We start from the raw sequence: 18156 nt of genomic DNA, 5'->3' as shown, positions 1-18156 counted from the left end.
ATGCCTCCAGCCTACGCCCATTAGCATGGATAATAGACAATCTGCTGTATTTCCATTTTAACGCAATCTCTCTGATACATTTCAGGCATTCGCATGGAAAACTAAACCTCTGACTACCATTTCACCTTATGTGAATTTAGCCCACGGCACGAACCTCTGTACAGTCCAAAGAAGCCTTCATAGCGTAGTACTTTCTTGAAACAGTCAAAGCTGTTCTTATACATGAGTTCTCCCACGAAGGAGCCAGTTGATCGTTGGTTCTGCATTCGAGTTTTCACCAGATCGATAGGATATACAGCAGTGGCTCCCACAGCTGAAATCAAATAATACCAGTATTTCAGAATGAATTAAGATCAGAGGAAAGGGGAAGGTGGTTAAAGTCAGAGACCAATAATAAAAGGAGGAAACAAACTTTGTATATATTGATTTTAAAACTGTACTAAATAAATAAATAATTGTATATTTTCATTCAAGTGTCTCCTGATAAAAGGATATCATAGACAGTTTCAGTTTAAAAAAAGCACATCGCTACAGTCTAACCTCATTAGTCACCTGTCTACAGAAAGCCTATCTGCAGATAAAGAGAGAAGAAGCCACTTCTGAGTCCCTGATCCCATGCAGGTATGAGGAAAAAGTTCCCTTTGCTCTTATCCCATCACGTGGATACAGACTGGCGACTGGCTTGGGGAAAAGTCAGAGGAGGTTCTGTCCTTCAATACTTCAAGGTGGAAAATCAGAGGAAAAAGGAAGAAGAAGAAGAAGAATGAAAAATTTGCACTCAGCCATGACTAACCTCCAGCAACAGAACCCAGACCAAACCTGTAGGCCGACTCTGCGATCTGCAGGAGAATCGGTCGAGATGAATCCGCTGAGGCCTTCTTCTTTGCAGGCACAGGAATTAGAGAGTGACGAGACAGAAAGGAAGACAGAACAAAAATGAGCACACAGCATTCAAAAAAAAAAAAAAAATTACATCTGGGTTCTGAACCCATGATACAACTAAAATGCCAAAGAGGAAGGTATGGTTAGATTTTGTAAGTTCTTATTAATGAAAAGTTACTACTGCTGCTAATTTTTAAAAAATCAAATTTGAACATAACAAAAGCCATTATGTGCCCCCGCCAATGCTATGAACCCATTTTCAAATGTTTGATTCTCATTAGCAATCAAAGAGACATAAATTTAAAAACCCTGAGATACCATTCTTCATCAAATTCTCACATTGGTAGGTTTTAGGGTTTTTCTTTGTTTTTTAATGGCAATACCCAGCCTAGCAAAAGATGATAAAAACAAAACTTCTCAAACCTGCCATTTAATCAAGTGCACACTGAAGGGAAACTTGGTAATAGACACCCAAACCCTTAAAATGTACATGAACTTTGACCCTGCAATTCTATATATAAAGAGTTAGGCTAGAAAAGGGTCCTGTAATGTAAACAAGGATCAAGCTTACAATAATGTTAAAAAGCAGTACTGTTTTAAGGGCAAAATCTCTGAGAACAACTATGTCCAGCAATGGGGCACTGGTTATAAATAATGCTACAGCCTGAAAACAAAATTGATAAAATAATTTTGTAAAAGATTATTTGCTGTTGAGAAAAAGTGTTCATAAGGTATCATAAAAGTGAGAACAAGCTAAGAAAGAACACGGTGAGTAGGTAAGTATTCACGGTATGATTCTCTTTACCTTCTCAAATGTCTGAAATATTTCATAATAATCCTTCAAAAACAGTGTTAAAGACTGTGTGTGAATATGCTATTTTTATTAAAATTACCTTTGAGCATGGATATGCATATAAAAATAACACTAACATTTTGGCTATTCCATCACCCAGAGGTATTCAAAATGTTTACAGTGGCTGCAACTAAGTGGCTGTATTACAGGTGAGTGATACTTTTTTCTCGTTTTTGTCCCATTTTTTTTTTTATAAATTCACACTTCGGGCAAGTCAGTTGTTGTTATATTACTGTTCTTTTGACCTATTATTCTTACAGTGTTTTTGATGCCAGAACATTTCAGAGTATTTCATTTCTCTGTCTACATAAATAAAACAGTAAGCTTGTGTTACATAGAATTGTCAAATGAGGGTGGCACGTAGTTAGTGCTTAATAAATACTCTTCGAATAAGTAAATACAGTCAATGAAATGTTTTTTCAAAAGCCACAATAATTAAGATCGATGAACAATGAAAATAATTACCAACCCTAGCTATCAACCCACTGAATTTTAGTTGTTGTCAATGAAACACAATTCTAATACAATGAGAATTTGGTATCTCCTTCAAAGTCATTTAACTGAAAATAGCTTTACATAGAAATACGCATCTCTAAGGAAGTAAAACCTTTCTTCTGAAGATTCCACTGGGTGCTTCCAACTCTATCCTTGTACAGATGGAAATTAACAGTAACTTCATTCTGACAGCTGCATTCATTAAAAAAGGCACTGTTTTGTTTATGTAAATATAAACATGCAGTACTTACAAAGGTTCTGGCATCACAATAATGAGTGAAAATATTTTGAAAATAATGAGTTGGGGTGTGGTGAGGAACCTACCACTAACACTAATCCATCTAAAAAAACAAAGTAAATGAAATCCCAGACTTTAACTTTTCTGAAGCTAGAAATGTAGCATGCTCACGAAATGAGACAAGAAAGATTCCTCCTTCTGCACTCCTCTGGTGAGGATAAATGTTATCACTGAGCCTACCAGGTAGATGACCTCCATTGCTTGAGTCTGTTGATGTTGCCAGGCCCACTGGGGTTCACACAGTAAAGAATATTCCAGGCAAGGCCACTGTGAATTGCTCTAAACCTTTAAGCAGCAGCCAATCATTTCCTGCTGTAAATTTCATCAATCTCGCCTAACCCTTTCGTGGCCAAGACCAACAAGCACCCACCATCATAAATTCTCAATAGCTGCAGAGGGCATGAAGGAAAGTTTGTGGGATACCACTGCCAGCTGGAGAACAGGAGGAATCTAAAAATAAATGAAAACAAAAAAAACTTCTCTGCTTTTTCCTAGTCCCTAAATTTCTCCAAGAGCTAACAGCACGGAGACCAAGAGATAACCATCTGGTAAGCAGGGTTTCAGAAGCAAAGGGTGTTGCAGAGCGGAGTTGCTGCCCGCTCTGCACGTGATTACACAGTCCTCCCTTCTGCACTCGGGGAATCGGCTTCCTCTTTTAACGACGGCCAGCTGGTTTTCCAGAGGTGCCTGGTTTAGGATTTACTGAGCACACACCCACCACTCTGAGTTACACGCTGCACACAAAACTCGCCACTGCGATCGGGTGGGAAAGAGCTGAAAGGAGGGTGTCCTGGCTCGAGGCCTGCCAGTCCTAAAAATGTAGCCTGCACCGACCCATTGTGGTCAAACTGGCGTCTCTGTACAGACCCAGAGCTCCGAGCCAAAAACTGTTAAGTCTCACAGGATTCAGGGATGGCTTTGCCTTAAAGGAGGTATTTTTCTAAAGTGACGCTTGTCTGTGAGTGGATTTATTTTACAAACACCACGTAAGCACAACGCATGCTCTGAAGGCTTTTATTCCCTAATCCTGATCTACAGAAAGTAGACCAAGAGTTAAATGTAAGGAGGCCCCACATCGTAGGTTTCTGACTCCCACAACTTCAAGAGATCAGTTTCTGTTAACCATAAAATAAAATCTAGCATTCCTCAAATTGTTTCCACATAACTTATGAATCCTTGCACAAAGAAAATAGGTCTAAAAGCCTGCAAACTATGACTCCAGACTAAACAAAATTATCTCATTTTGATATTCAGAAAACGGAAGGCATGGAAGTTAGGCGACGCTCTGGTGAACGCCTCTCTGAGGGGCAGGGCCAGCTGGGGACCCAGACACCCAGGGGAACTCCGGCCCTGAATCTCCCAGCAGGAGACTCAGGGAAGAAGGAAAGATCTTCCACCTCCAATGGGGGGACCAGGCTTCGAATGCCCTTAAGGAATCACCCCCTCTTCCGAAGAAAAATCCCAGTGCCAATTATCAGTTAATCAGATCATCTCTAAGTAATGTCTCTTCACAGCCTTTTGAAATGGGCTGGATTTTTCTGTGCAAAACAGAGAAATGGTAAGTCAGAGACCAGGGCTGTAAAGGCAACTACAAGTAAAGAGGGGTCGGGGACCCTATGAAAAGAACGGGGCAGCGAGTGTGCTCCTGGTGCTCACCTGCCTCTGGGCCTCAGCCAAGTTGAAGGGCAGAGTTCCCTCTTCTAGAGGAGCAATTCGTTCAATGTCAGCTAAGGTCATCCGCCTAGAAGGAAAAGCAAACACAAACAACATCAAAATTCAAATTCATTAAAATTTATATTATGGAATTTTAAAATCTTCCGTTTCTTGTTTCCCATATTTCAGAGTTATCTTTAATTTGGCTTCTTTTTCTCTAGGTTTGCTGCCCTCCTCCTACCCCGGTCTCCTAACCTTCTTTTATTAAGCTAATTTAAAAAAAAAAAAAAAAAAAGGCCAACTTACCCCCGTGGCTCATATAAATCTGCTAACTGAAACAAGATGTCAACTTCCATGGGTGTAACCTGACCAAATTTCTGAGCTGCCAGAACAAACTCCTCTGTATGGAAAAAGAGTTAAAAGGGAAAGATTCAAGAAGGAATATCCACTAAATGCAGCATTAACTCAAGGCACTGGAATGAGCGAACATCACCAAACTTTATTATCATCAGTCGTAGAATTCAGGTCAATCCAAATAGGGTAAGAATTTTTGCAGTTCTTTTACTCATCTGGAAAAAGTATGCAGAATAGTTTCTCTGATACTGACTTTAAAAGCTTGGTGTCATCTGAAGGCTATGAATAAATGACACAGGATGTTATTCAAACTGCGGGTCAGGGAAAACGAGGAGGAGATAACGAAACTTCATGGGCACAGGTCCCAGGACGTGATATGAATGAAGCTGTGGAATCCCTAAGGGAATTCTCTTTTGAAAAAACTCACTAAAACGCTGTTACCTTGTTCAGAGATTGTAAATTAACAGACACTGTCCCCAGTATAAGTTTATGGAATTCCTTGTGTACTTTTGAAGGCCGCTTCAGAAGCTGCTGATTTAGCTCAGGCTCTAGCAAGATTTGAAAACATTTAAGAAAGTTACATGGTTCCCTCATTCAAAGACTGTCTTGGGTTTATTTAAAATGTGCTGAAGACTGTTTTGTTTGTCTGATCAAAGGATGGAGAACACACATGTACCATAAAGTTAAGATGCATCAGTGGGATAGAAAACTCTATCACAAACTCCTGGTTGCCTTCTTCACCCCAATAATATACCAAGGTACCTGCAGGCAAGGATTCAGATTTATTCTCACTCACCCTTAGTCACCTCTACATCTTTCCTGTTGCCAGCCAGAGTGCTGTAGATCTTTCTAATGAGTTCCATGTTGTTAAGGAGTGAGTTAAATCCATTAAAGTAGGAGAAACTAACTTGATGGGACGTGGTACCTCCAGCAGCCTCAAATAAGTTGAAAACAAGAGGGGAGAGAAGAAAAATAAACAAAGGGTTTATAGAATGAAGACGATTCAGAAGTACACATATCAAGTGCCAGTTTTGGAAGTAATCAAGAAAACATGTATGGGAAGAAACGGCCATAAGTATTTTTCTTTCACATTAAAATAAAAAGCTATAAATGATTTTTAAAAGTAACTGCAACTAATCATGACCAGAACTTGTACTCACCACACACAAGTCCTGGAAAACTAAATAAATACATGTGTAGGATTATAACAACAGGACCAGTAGTAATTTACAGAGTTCAAATTTCAATTGGAAATGTTTTATAAGTTTGTTTATTTCATCTAATGAGCAACTCTTAAAGGCTTAGACACGCGAAACTGTATTATACACACGTACACATGTGTATGCTTATATGCGCAAAACTATTATACCAACACAAGCATACTGTGGCAAGTGGTCAATCTAACATTATTATCATGATTTGTCATGATCCTTCTAAGTACTAATAAATAATCATTTAAATACAGACTTTACATTGGTAGGATTTCTAACAAACAAGCATATTATGGTAAAATTATGAGATGTCATATGCTTTGATGGGAGTTAAGACTGGTCAGAATTCTGATAATCAGAATTTGTAAGAAACCATATTTCTTCACGGGGACACGGGGGCAACAGACAGCATGTCCATTATGAATGGAAATTCAGTTTGGGGTTTCAAATTCTATCCTTCCCTAACAAGGCAAAATATTTTTATTAGGAAAGCACTTCTTTATAAGGTAACAACCACATAAATCTTCACTTGGTAATCATTTGAAATAGCTGACATGAGCGTTTAGAGTGGCGTAGGGAAGGGAGGCCGAGAAAAGGAGCTAAATGAACACAGTGCCCAAGAGGAAGAGGACTTGTCAGAATGCCACGTCCCCAAAAAGAGGGACTTTAGGGGAAAAAAAAGGAAAAATGAAAAGTTACCCTGAGTTCTTGCCTACAGTAAGCACTGTGGGGAAGTAAATGACGTGAAAACACTCAAAACATCCTCCTCCTGGGATGAACAAAAGGAGAGTTCCACTGCGTAGGGTCCCAAACTGAGGGACCATCCTGACAATCTCCTAGCAGTTAGGTTCTAGGACCTCACCGCCTGCGGATGGTGACTCAGTGGGCCTGGAAGAGACCTCAGAACCTGTGTTTTCAACAATATCCCTGACGGTGTTTAAGCTCTACGATCAAGGCATGGGAACCACCACTGAGGCATGTTCCAGGGCACCTCGGGGTCCAGGAGGGAGGACAGTGGCTGGACACCCACTAAGAGGGAAGCTCCATGACACAGGACAGCGGGCTCTGCTCATCACACATGCCACTGTCTCCTCAACACACACATGCTGACTGACTGAGGCAATCTAGGGTTAGCTTCTATTCTGCTGACTACTGGAATTATCTATGTGCACTATTTAAAACAATTTTTTTTTTTTTGCCTTGGAGAACAGGTAAAAGCAAAGATCAGCATTTGACTTACTTCAAAATATAAAGAAAAAAATAAACAAAAATAAAGCAAATTAATATGCGATAATATCTTTGTTCTTTCTTTTTCAAAAAAATCAGTGAACACATTTCTTTAAGATATGCCGTATTATCCAGATAAATTAACTACTAACTAAAACTGGCAAAGCACACTCTCTAAGCTGGGTAATGTATGCAATCTCATTAAGAAAATAAGACAATGTTAGTGTTTAAACAGAAAAAGCTCTACATAATGTGTAAACTCGTCCTTACAATCCCTTAGTTACTGAGCTTACACCGGGTAGAATAAACTACTTCACTGGGGCAAGTAACAACTTACAGCTACTAGACATTCTTCTACAAAAGGTGTCAAGACATGAGGGCGGATGGTGACCATGATGTCTCGGAAGTCAATGGCTGTGACTTTTCCTGTCCTGGCACTGTCCCTTTGAACAAAGGCTTGTTTTGCATGCTCCAATTGTATTTCCTACAAATAAAGAAGGTGAAATAATTTATGTTTCTCAATTACTACAAATGACAGGTCAGTTTCAAATCAGGGTAAGGAAATATACGTTTATCTTGATTCACTAAGCCCCACACTTGTTCAGCAGCACTCCCAAGCTATTGTCCCCTTCCAAAGAGAGAACTTTGCTCAGATCGGGGAACATGTCTTGAGAAAGTACATTCCACCTTCAATTTCCTACCCAGAGAAACCAAATCACGTCCTGCTCAGCTGGAGTCCAAAGACACAAGGAAAATAAAAACTGGAATGATGTTTGGTAGGCTCAAAGATCTGGCCACACCCTGCCTGGGTGGTGTGATGATCAAAGGAGAAACACCTACAGGGATGTTAACCTCTCTCCAGAGAAGAGAGAGAAAGGCTTAACGGTAACTTGGTTCACAAACAAGTAGCAACAGCTTGAAAAGGGTGGCTCTACTCTGGAATATGCTGTTCCTCTGCACCACTGGTGTTTTGGGCAGGTTAAGCCTTTGCTATGGGGAGCTGTCCAGTGCATCCCTATCCTCTCTCCTTCCACCAGATGCCGAAGCCACTTTCTCCTGAGGCCACAGCAATCAAGAATGTCTCCAGAGAGGGCTGTGTGTCCTAGTTGAGAACCAAAGCTGCAGAACTAGGAATTGGACAGTACCTGGGTCAGAAGTAGAGAAAGTGTGGCGTATGTTTTAATTCATACAATCTAAAGACAGGAAGCTCACTCTTAGACTTCTGTTGCTATTCCCAGGGGATAAGTGCATACACAAAATAAAACGTAGCCTCCCATCAAAACAATATCATGTGCCGTGTAGGAGAAACATCCCTTCTGTAGAGTATGTTTTATCTTCCTCAAGCCACTCTGCTCATTTCCCAAATGGGCCCCTAGAGTGAGATCTAATCTCTATGAAATTAAAAGGCATCACTGATATGGCTCTCAAGGATTTTTAAATTTAAACAAAAAAGTTTTATTAGCTGATACTGAGGAATTAACTTTTTTTTTTAACTTTGGTGATTAAGATAATGACATAGTTTTATCAGAACTAACTGTCCTTATGAAGTAGTGCAAACTGAAGTATGGGAGAAATGACATGAGTCTGATATGGCTTTATACTATGGAAGTCTGATAAAATATTGCTAACAACTGAAACTGGATGACAGGGACATGGTGGTCATGACATTTTTCTATTTTTGTGCAACTTGAAAATGTCTACAATAAAAAATTTTAAAAAGACCAAAAAAAAAAAAAAAAAAAGAATCAGAGTTCTTATCCTATTGAAGAGCTTCTTCTCAGTTACAGCATCCGCCAGTTGCGATCCAGCCTACCCCATGGGACTCTCCTCGGGGACTCTAATCTTTCTAGTGCCTCTTCCACTCACTCCTTAAATGGGAGGCATCTGTCAACCCTCTGTCCTCAGGTCTTCTCACTAGACTCTCTGAGGCAAAGGCCTCCCTCCCCAGGACTTATGATAAGATTTCTTATTAGGCTTTTGACTCTCAGATCCAAGTCTCACACTTCTATCTGCCAGGCCAGAATTTCTAACTGCTTAGAGAATACATCCATGTGGGTATCTGGTAAAGGCCATAAAATTATGCCTCATTAAACCCACCATTATATGTCCCCTACCCAGTCCTTAAATCTGGTCCCTCTCTTAAGTTCAAAGCTTACCTATTAGCATGTTGTTTTCCCGGTCAGCTACCCTGGCAATGTCATTTTCAATTCTTCAAACTTCCTTTCCCCCAGAGCAAACGTAACTAAATTAAGTCACTTGGACCTTTGAAAGTTCACTCAAATGCAGTTTTTCACTCTTGATACTACTGGTCCAGGCCCTGCTCAGCCCCTGTCTGAATGACCACCATGGGCCCAATTGTCCTCTCTGACCTCTGCAGTCCACCTTGCACACAGCAACAGCTGCCTTTCAGAATCTCTCATCTGACCTCAATCTCCCTCTTCAGGAAGCTTTCATCACAAAGACCTGTCTCTGAAGCAGCACACTTAAGCCCCTAATAAGGAGCAGCTCTCAGCCTTGGCTCCAGCACCCCATATCCAGCCGGGCCAGACCTTCCCCACATCTGGGCCTTGGTCCACACTCTTCCCACCACCATTTCAGGAGCATAGATGGGTAGCCTCCTTCTCTAGTTCCTGAAATCCTACCACTTCTTCCAGCCTTAACCCAAATGCCACCACTTAGGTAAATATAACCAGGCCTCCAAACTGAAAACAACTGACCTGATCACGTGGCCTCCTGCTTGAACCTCAATGATAAGACACGACGTATTCCATCCTACATAGTAATCACTTGTTTACATTCCTGTCTTTCCCCAACTTGGCCAGGGGAAAGAGACTGTGTCTGCTCACCCTGCTTATGGTGTGGACGGGATGCTTCAGATATACTAGGCGTGCAATAAACCATGGACCCGCTCATCAGTGACAGGTATTGTATAAAACCACTGAGTGAACAAATCACAATGCAGTCAACAGAAAGGGGTCCCCAGTACAAGTGTCTTCCAACTTAAGAGGAAGGAAGGAACCAACTGTTAAACACCCTGTAGTGAAAAATGACCACAGCATGCATTCAATTGGAAGTAAATGAACAGTCTCTTTTGAATTGCCAGACCCACTGCTAAAGCTACCTATCGGAAGCCAAAATTACTCTCAACAACACCAAAGGGTGTGTTCAGTTGTTTACCATTTCCCCTAGTTTATAACTAAAATTGTCTTAGGGAGCCTCAGGTCATTATACCGAAAGCAGTTATCACCTTCCCTGGCCACTCCATCCCCTCAGAGAGGAGGGAGCCAGAACGCAGAGAGCAACCTGTCCGAAACGTCAAACTGGGAAACGGACATGCACGGGGGTGCTCAAGCTCACACCGCAGGGCCAGGACTGGGGGCGCCTCTGTCCTGGGGACTGACGGCATCACCCGGCACTTCCGTGAACAATGAAACACTTACGACCGGGGCTCCCGCAATCATGGACCAAGAAAGCACCTTTAAACCTAATGAAGAACTACTTGAGAACACATTTCCAACAGTTCTTAAAGATTGGGGATATTATAAACTCCCAGAAAAACAGGAAGCTGGACCCAGACAGTTCTCTAAATAGTAAGATACAGGGAAAACATCTAATTACGTGTTTCCCTAAACTTAAAAGTAGCTTACTGAAGATGGAGAAGAACATCTGTTGACGTCCTGTTTCTTCCTCTGGGTGAAAAAATGAAAACTATTACCTCAACCGATAGAACGACCAGAATAACAGCACTGAGTGAGCATGCGTTACATGCCAGACACCGCTCTAAAGTACTTCACAGTAAAAACTCATTTAATGCTCACAGCAACACTAGAAGGCAGGCGCTACTATTGCCCTCACTGCACCAATTGAGGAAACCAAGGTCCCACTGACCAGCAGTAGCAAAGCTGGAACACAAACCCAGGCGGGCCCGCCCCGCTCCTAACACCTCACTAGCCTGTATGGATAATGGCGCTGCCAGCAATTTGATTACAAAACATATCTGACACAGGCATCTTCAGAGCTATGAAAAGAAAAACACCCAATCTGTTTTTAAATTATTCCAATGCCTGAAATTTTTATGTTGCCTATTTTCGTGAGAAAACAATAAAATTCCTGAAGCTTTTTCATTAAGACAAAGGTCTCTGACGTGCTCTCCAGCACCAGGAGTGTTCCCCCAACAACAGCAGACACCATGGAGGAGAGAAACCAAATCAGAAAGGCCTTCTCCTCGCCTTATTCACAATCCCAAGAGACCAAGGAGGGAGCAAGACCCATAAGGACGTCTGGGGAGCTAACACACAGGCATTCTGTAAATACTTAATTTGAGAATGAATGATCTTTGAAATAAATATCCAGGCTCACTACTTACAGCAGAGTGACTTAAAATCAAAGCTCCACATGGGCACCCCTAAAGTTGTCTAAGGAAGACCTAACCCATACTTAGGGCTACAAAGACCCTGAAGGTTCCTAGATCTGAACCCAGAGGGATTAACTGAGACAGAGAGCTCTTGGGATGTGTGGTGTAGAGCACACGTAAGTTAATGTTCATTTGCAAAGTGCAAGGGACCAAAATGGATAAATCTGTCCTATGTGTCGGGGCAGGGAGGAACGATGGGAGACAACAGCTACATTCAAATATCTGAAGGTTTAAAGGACTATCAGGTAAAAAAGAAGTCAGACCAGCTCTCTGTATTTTTTAAAAAAAGAAAAAACAGAACAAAACAACGGAGAGAAAATAGAGGGACTGGGCTTTAGCACAAAACACATACGTATTTAGCCTGCACAGCTATTCAGCAATGAGATGGGCGGCTCCCTTGCAAAGGAGCAGGTTCCCACTCACTGGAGATATCTATTCAACTGCAAGCTGAGAAATTTGTATCAAGGAATTTATTTTACTTATTTTAATGCAGGGCTTATGGAAGCAATATGTTATGATGACAAAAATCTCAAGTTTGGAACCAGAATGGGCAGAGATCAAATATCAGCCCTGACCCTCCTACCTGGGAGGGCTTAAGGAAGGGGGTTTGTATCTCAGAGCCCCAGCAACACCTTACTGTACAGGTTGGTAAACACTAGGTGTCATGTACGACATGCACTTAACAAAAAGGAGCTTTGATTTTTGTCGAGGTGAATAATTTAAAACCCTCTAAAGTCCCTTCCAATATAAGTTCTTCGGAGTCTTTCAAAGAAACAAAAAAATCACCTAGTTAGGAATAGTAATTCAGCAAAGTCATTTTGAACCAGCCACAGGAACAGAGTGACGGAGACCAGACAGGGTGGAGGGAGACAGTGCCAGCCGGAACACTTCCGACAGGCCTGAGGCTACGCCAGGAACTCCCGAGACAGTATTTCACTGAAGCCTCATGATAATTCTCTCAGGTGATAATATCTTTATCTTAGAGGGACCTGAAGCTCAGGGAGGTTAAGTATCTAGTCCAAAGCCACACAGCTAGGATGTGGCAGAGCTGAGATCTCTATCAAGGTATTGTCGGATTCCAAAACCAAGATTTTTAACCACTAACTTACGCTGCCTTGGGTAGACTCGTAAGTAAGATGATCGTAAGTGATCTGGACACATAATTGAAAAAGAGATGTTAAAAAAAAGTTTTAGTGATGATTTATGTATAAAAATAGAGCAAGCTTTTCTTAATGAATTCTTATCTTGGATGATGGGAGAAAGAGGAGAACCCACCACAAAAGAAAATACTTATGGGAAAAGAGATGAGTAGTTAATCACAATGAGAAAGTTGGAAAGAGCTGGGCTCAAGTTATAAATAAAAATTAAGCTATAAACAAAAGAAAACCAGAGGCACAGGTAGAAACGTAAATCTGGGGAAATGCAGATAATAGGATTTTAGGGGGAAAAAACCCAAAGGCAAACAGCTGCTGTTATTAAGAGCATGCTATGCTCCCAGGACAGGTGCATTCTGCTTCACCTCTCACCAACCTTGTAAGGTGGGACTGGCCACCACCTCCACTTTGGAGACGGAAAAATAGGGCAAAGAGCAAGTGAGCATCACATGACACTGAGGATGGAACTGGACGTGCAGCCGGGCAGCCTGGCTCCAGAGCTAACTTCCCATCCTATATGGACTGCCTGTTACGTTTAGGGGAAGGTCTACCAAAAACCAGAAGGGAAAAACAATGGTTGTAGAAATGAATGAGATCATCCCACAATACGTACAAAGAGCAGGCAGATGACAAAAACTGGAACCGCTATCTAAATAAGTGAGCGGAGACCGTAAAATCGAGGGCCTGAGACCCGTGGAAAACCCAGAGAGCTGGATGAAGGCACAGCTGTGCCAAGAGAGCTCTTATCAGGAACAGGCCCCAGGGTGCTCACTAAATGCTGTTGATGGAGACAGTAAGGACTTTCAAGAGAAGAGCCCTCCTTCACCGAAGGCCAGGAGGTCGCATGGCAAGGAGCTGCACAGCTCTCTAAGGCAACTCTGCTCCAGCACATGAAAGGAGGCCCAAATTCTCTTTAATATTTGCCAGTAAACAGTGTTCTGTTCCTTCTACTCTGGTACACGATGATTAATGGAATAGACTTCTATTGTAGCCGTTTCCAACTACTTCAACACACCCATTCAGATCGCTGAGGAGAAAAAAAAAATCAAACTCTTCAAAATTGCTAGCTGTACAGAAATAAACACGTATCGGGGTTATACCACTTTAGGTTTAACATTCATGCTTCTAATAGTTCCAGGCCTGTCATTTCCTTAATAATCTCCAATTTTCAAGTGAGTACACTTTGAATGCAAAAAAATCTCTCCACCTCTTTTAGATGTGCGAGTTTGTGCTTCAGCCTGAGAACAATGTATCAGGGACAAAAAAAAAAAAAAAAAAAACCCACCAACAGACCCACAAAACAAGCAGCAGATCCAGATGACTTACACTATAAAGCCAAGAATGCCAAACAGACCCCTGGTTACTTTGCATTTTGGTGTTTCCCACAGTTTTGAAATTTAAAAAGTCTATCTAAAATGTTAATTAAAATGGGTTATCAACAAGGTATATAATTCAAAAGAATTGCTTTTTAGGGGTGGTAGTAGAATAATTCTGGGGAAAATGCAGGTAATTAATGAAAACAAGGAATAAAAATGTATAAAGAAGGTTTGCTTACAAAATATGGTATTACATTTAGCCCTATTTTAAATAAATTCTGTATTACATCAAGTATCAGAACCTATATTATTTAATATATAAGTATCATTTTCATAATCCTATGCTAATACGATAGAAAAAAATCTAGTTAAAATAAAGAGCCACATAATTTTAAACAGATTAGAAAAACAGAAACTTGGCAATGGAACAGGTACAGAGATAAGTGTACACTCGCAACATTTTCCCGGGCTGCCGAACACTCAGCCTATGTAATCAGATTCTGAGAGTTCGACCTGAAATTTCATCCCCAGTTCACTGGGTGGGGCTTTTCACTCAAGCAGTCTTCAGAAGCAGTGTTGCATGTACACCGCACACACAGCGACACCTCGGCAGCAACCCAGTACAGAGCTTTTCCATCTCAATTTTCTTGCTCTCCTGATTTAACGTTAAACTTCACAGTGGGTATCAGCTGGGGAGATGCTGTATGGAGTGTTCATTTTTTTTACCAGGATGTTACTGTAAAAGCCTGCACACCAGGCTACTCAACAAAACAGCAAGCTGACTAACACCGTGGACACAACAGCACAATGAATTCTGATTTCTTCTGCCCAGAGAGCAGAAAGTGCAGTGTGAATGAAATGAGTCCTGCATCTAATTCTCCAAGTGACCAGGCTATTCCCCACATCTCTGCTCACCCAACGCCAAACTAGCACTGGCTCCCATTTGGACACAAAACACAACCCTCGTCTCTTGGAAAAGCTGAGGGCAAAGCAACATTAGCTACTACTACTCATTGTTTCATTTCGGAACACCAAGAGGCGCTGCATTTGTGAAGCAGTACCAAAGCTGTGCTGCAGACCCCAACTGGTCCAGTTTAAAATCAACATAAAAAGCATGCACATGTTAAAAGTGCAAATATAATCATGGTCTCTGGCTGCTAAAGGCCCATGGTCTAGATGCTTTAATTAACACAGATGGCAAATTGGGGGACCGAGGGGAGGCACAAATGGCTTGGGTTAGTCGAGCCTAAGCAAGGACTCTGTCAGTGGTCCACCAGCCTGTGTAAACCACTGCGGCTTCTGCATGCAGTAGAAGTTCTACAAGGCACTGCTTTCTGTTAATACCCGAAATGCTCATTCAGTTCCAAAGCTGGAGAATCTGATATTGCTGTGGTTGAAGGTTTTATTTTGTTTTGTTTAGTGGCGGTGGTGGGGGAACAATTTCTTTTCTTCAACAAGCACAGCCTTTTGTGATCAAAGTTTGTCTTATACCAGGACACCTTGACATACATGGCTGCAAACCTGTGACTAAAAGCAGCTGACTGGGAGTGGTGACTCTCTGGCCCCCAAAGGGACAGCTGGTAACCCCAGCACCTGGGAGCAGCTGACTTCCAGACCTCTACCCTTTGGGGCTCAGAACCTGAATAACCCAAATGTCTATTTTACACAAAACACTTGGGCTCATCTGTATGCCATACTGACCCAGAAGCCAAAATACTGGTCAACTTTGAGTTAACAAAAAGAACCAAAATTGTTCAGTTGTATTATTGGCCTGAATATGCTTTGGCACCCAGCGGGGCTGTCACGGGGCTCACGTGATCAGACGACAAGGCTCCTGACCGCTGTGAACAGTCGGTCTTGGGCACTGGACACAGCTCTGACTCCTGGGTTCTACTCCCAGCTCTACCACCTGTGAGTCACCCCTCTGGGTTTCATCATCTGTCTCCTGACAAAAGGAGGACCTGGATAAAGCTACCGTCAGACACTTACACCACTGTGACTGGGGCTTTCTGCTGGGTCAGGTAACGTCACTTTTAAACTGTATTTGATGAGAAGTCATTAGAGAGAATTTTTAGCCCATTCCCTCGCTCGTCAGTTATCCTGTTTCTTGGCTAACAAATGGAATTCCAACTTCAAAATCTGGCCTCTCCACCAATTTAGAGCGCTGCTAATTTCTGGATGATTCCTCCTCCCACAGCAAATAGGAGGGGGGCCTCTGGAAACAGAATAAACTTCCTGGATCCATATAGTGGGGAACAGAATTTTCTTGGAAATGCCCGGGCCTGTGGGGCCATGCGTAGAACTCCTATAGTACCCGAAGTCCAAGGAACTGAGGAGGGGAGGTGGAGACAACCTGGCAACATGCAGACGTGAACGGGGATCACACACAAAGCAGGCCTGACGGCCCCTCACCCACCTCCTCCACCTCCTCCTCCCATGCTCCCTACCTCACTCAACCACCACCACCCTCCCGAGCCTAAAACACAGGGGTCAGCTCTGAGTTCTGCATCTCCTTAACTGTCCTCATCCTAGTAAATCCCCAAGCCTGGTCAGGCCTGTTCCTTTGACTTTTCTTAAATCCATTTTCTCTAGTTCATTACTGTCAGTATGTCAATATCCAACTCAGACCACAGCCATTTCTCTCTTGGATGAGAAAGTGACCAGCTGGTCTCCCTCTCCCCTTGACTTTTCATACAACAGCCGGCGGGGTCCTTCTGAAACACAAATCTGATCATGTTTGCCTCTCCAAGCTCCCCATCAACCTTAGAATAAAGACCTGGACACCAGACTCAGTGCTTTTAAACAATCAGGCTTCTGCCATCAAGGCCAATGTTTCTCAATGCGTGGCCCTCGGACACCTGAAGCATCACAATTCAGGATGCCTGTTGAAAAGGCGGTTTCTCAGGCCCTATCCAGAACTACTGAATCAGACCCCTGGTGGGGACAGAGGCCCAGGGCTCAGCCTTTTAAAATAATCACTTGGGAAAAACTTAAGACAAAATTTGAAAAACACTGCTAGAGATTTAGGAAAATTAAAACCAACATCAGTTCCACCTGTCTCATCTGGAACAAATCCAGAAGATTCCAAGCTTCTCTGTGCTCATTTTTCACAACAGCAACTCCTTAAGGTGATTGTAAGGAGTAAAGTTAAAACACTTTCTAAGCTTTAAAATACTATACGAGAGGTCATTATCAGCAGCAGTTTCCCAGTTAACAGGCATATTGCACTGGGTAGCAATTCAACACTTTTCTATCCTGAGACTGGAGCCACTAGAAACACCAATGTATAGATTATTTTTAAATCGTAATAATTTATATGTGAAATATATACCCATAATTATAAAGCATTACCAAAAAGTATTTAGCAACAACAGTAACACGCACCTCTACCACAGCTTTTTTTATTATCATATGTGGCAACTGATGGGTAGGGATAAGGAAAGCTAAATGTCCAGCAATGCATGACTGTACACGTCTATTCAGAAGCAAAGCCCCTTCCAGGAACAGAAACTAACTTCACAGCCATGGCCCTGGAAACAGTATAGCGGAGGACGGGGGTAACAACATATTTTTTAACCCCTCACATGTCTGTGATCTTATGGAAGAAGTTAAGCTCTAGAACAGTTGCTCTGAACTCTTCTAAGGTACTCCTTTGGGAAATCTAATGAAAGCCATGAGTATTTCCCCATAAAATTACCTGTAAATGCAAAATTTTACCCTGGAGTCTATTTATTCTTTTGCATATAATAGGGGATAATGATAATTACCTCTCAGGGTATTGGGGGATGCTATTATCAGAAATAGAATATTTAAAAGCACTTTGTAAACCATAAAGGTCGTTACTATTACTACTTTTTTTTTTCAGAGTGACTCTTAGTCCCGACTCTACAGAATAATTTGGCAGAAATATTTAAGAGGACTTTCTTTCACTTACTGAATTGGGTGGTTTTGCCCCAATGCGAGTAATAATCACAAGAAATACTTCCAAATAGGGTAGAGAGTTCTATGTTAATATCATTAATGAATAGGAGTTCCATCAGAATAGAATAGGAAAATCTCTCCAAGCTGTTTTCTAAATCTACTGTTTTCAGTATATTATAATCCATTTTTCACCTAGTAACCATAAAATTAGAGCTCTGCTCTAGAAGCTGAGAGCAGAGGTTTGTGAAAAGCTTTACAGACTATTTTAAAATACACATACATGCACACCCACATATAAAACTGTATTCACATTCACTCATGCAGTGAAGTGGAGATGATAGAACTGGGCATAAAAAATAGCAGCAGAGGATGCAACAG

General features: G+C 41.7%; 1 protein-coding gene across 3 annotated transcripts in view; it reads right to left on the bottom strand.

The window, feature by feature from the left end:
* The window catches only part of SLC25A13 (solute carrier family 25 member 13), a 179720-nt gene that overhangs the window by 66899 nt on the left and 94665 nt on the right, over positions 1-18156 (bottom strand). For 2 of the 3 annotated variants that reach the window (XM_032483972.1, XM_032483974.1), the window contains 6 exons: positions 7311-7457; positions 5332-5470; positions 4488-4581; positions 4185-4269; positions 794-881; positions 155-313 (listed from right to left, as the gene is read on the bottom strand). In XM_032483972.1, coding sequence (XP_032339863.1) covers positions 155-313; positions 794-881; positions 4185-4269; positions 4488-4581; positions 5332-5470; positions 7311-7457 — 712 coding nt within the window. The remainder of the gene's footprint in view (positions 1-154; positions 314-793; positions 882-4184; positions 4270-4487; positions 4582-5331; positions 5471-7310; positions 7458-18156) is intronic. The other variant, XM_032483973.1, reaches the window with a different exon arrangement.

Source organism: Camelus ferus, chromosome 7 (assembly GCF_009834535.1).
Source record: "Camelus ferus isolate YT-003-E chromosome 7, BCGSAC_Cfer_1.0, whole genome shotgun sequence".
Lineage (NCBI taxonomy): Eukaryota > Metazoa > Chordata > Mammalia > Artiodactyla > Camelidae > Camelus > Camelus ferus.
The sequence above is the reverse complement of the archived record's forward strand: the minus strand, read 5'-3'. Positions and strand labels throughout refer to the sequence as shown.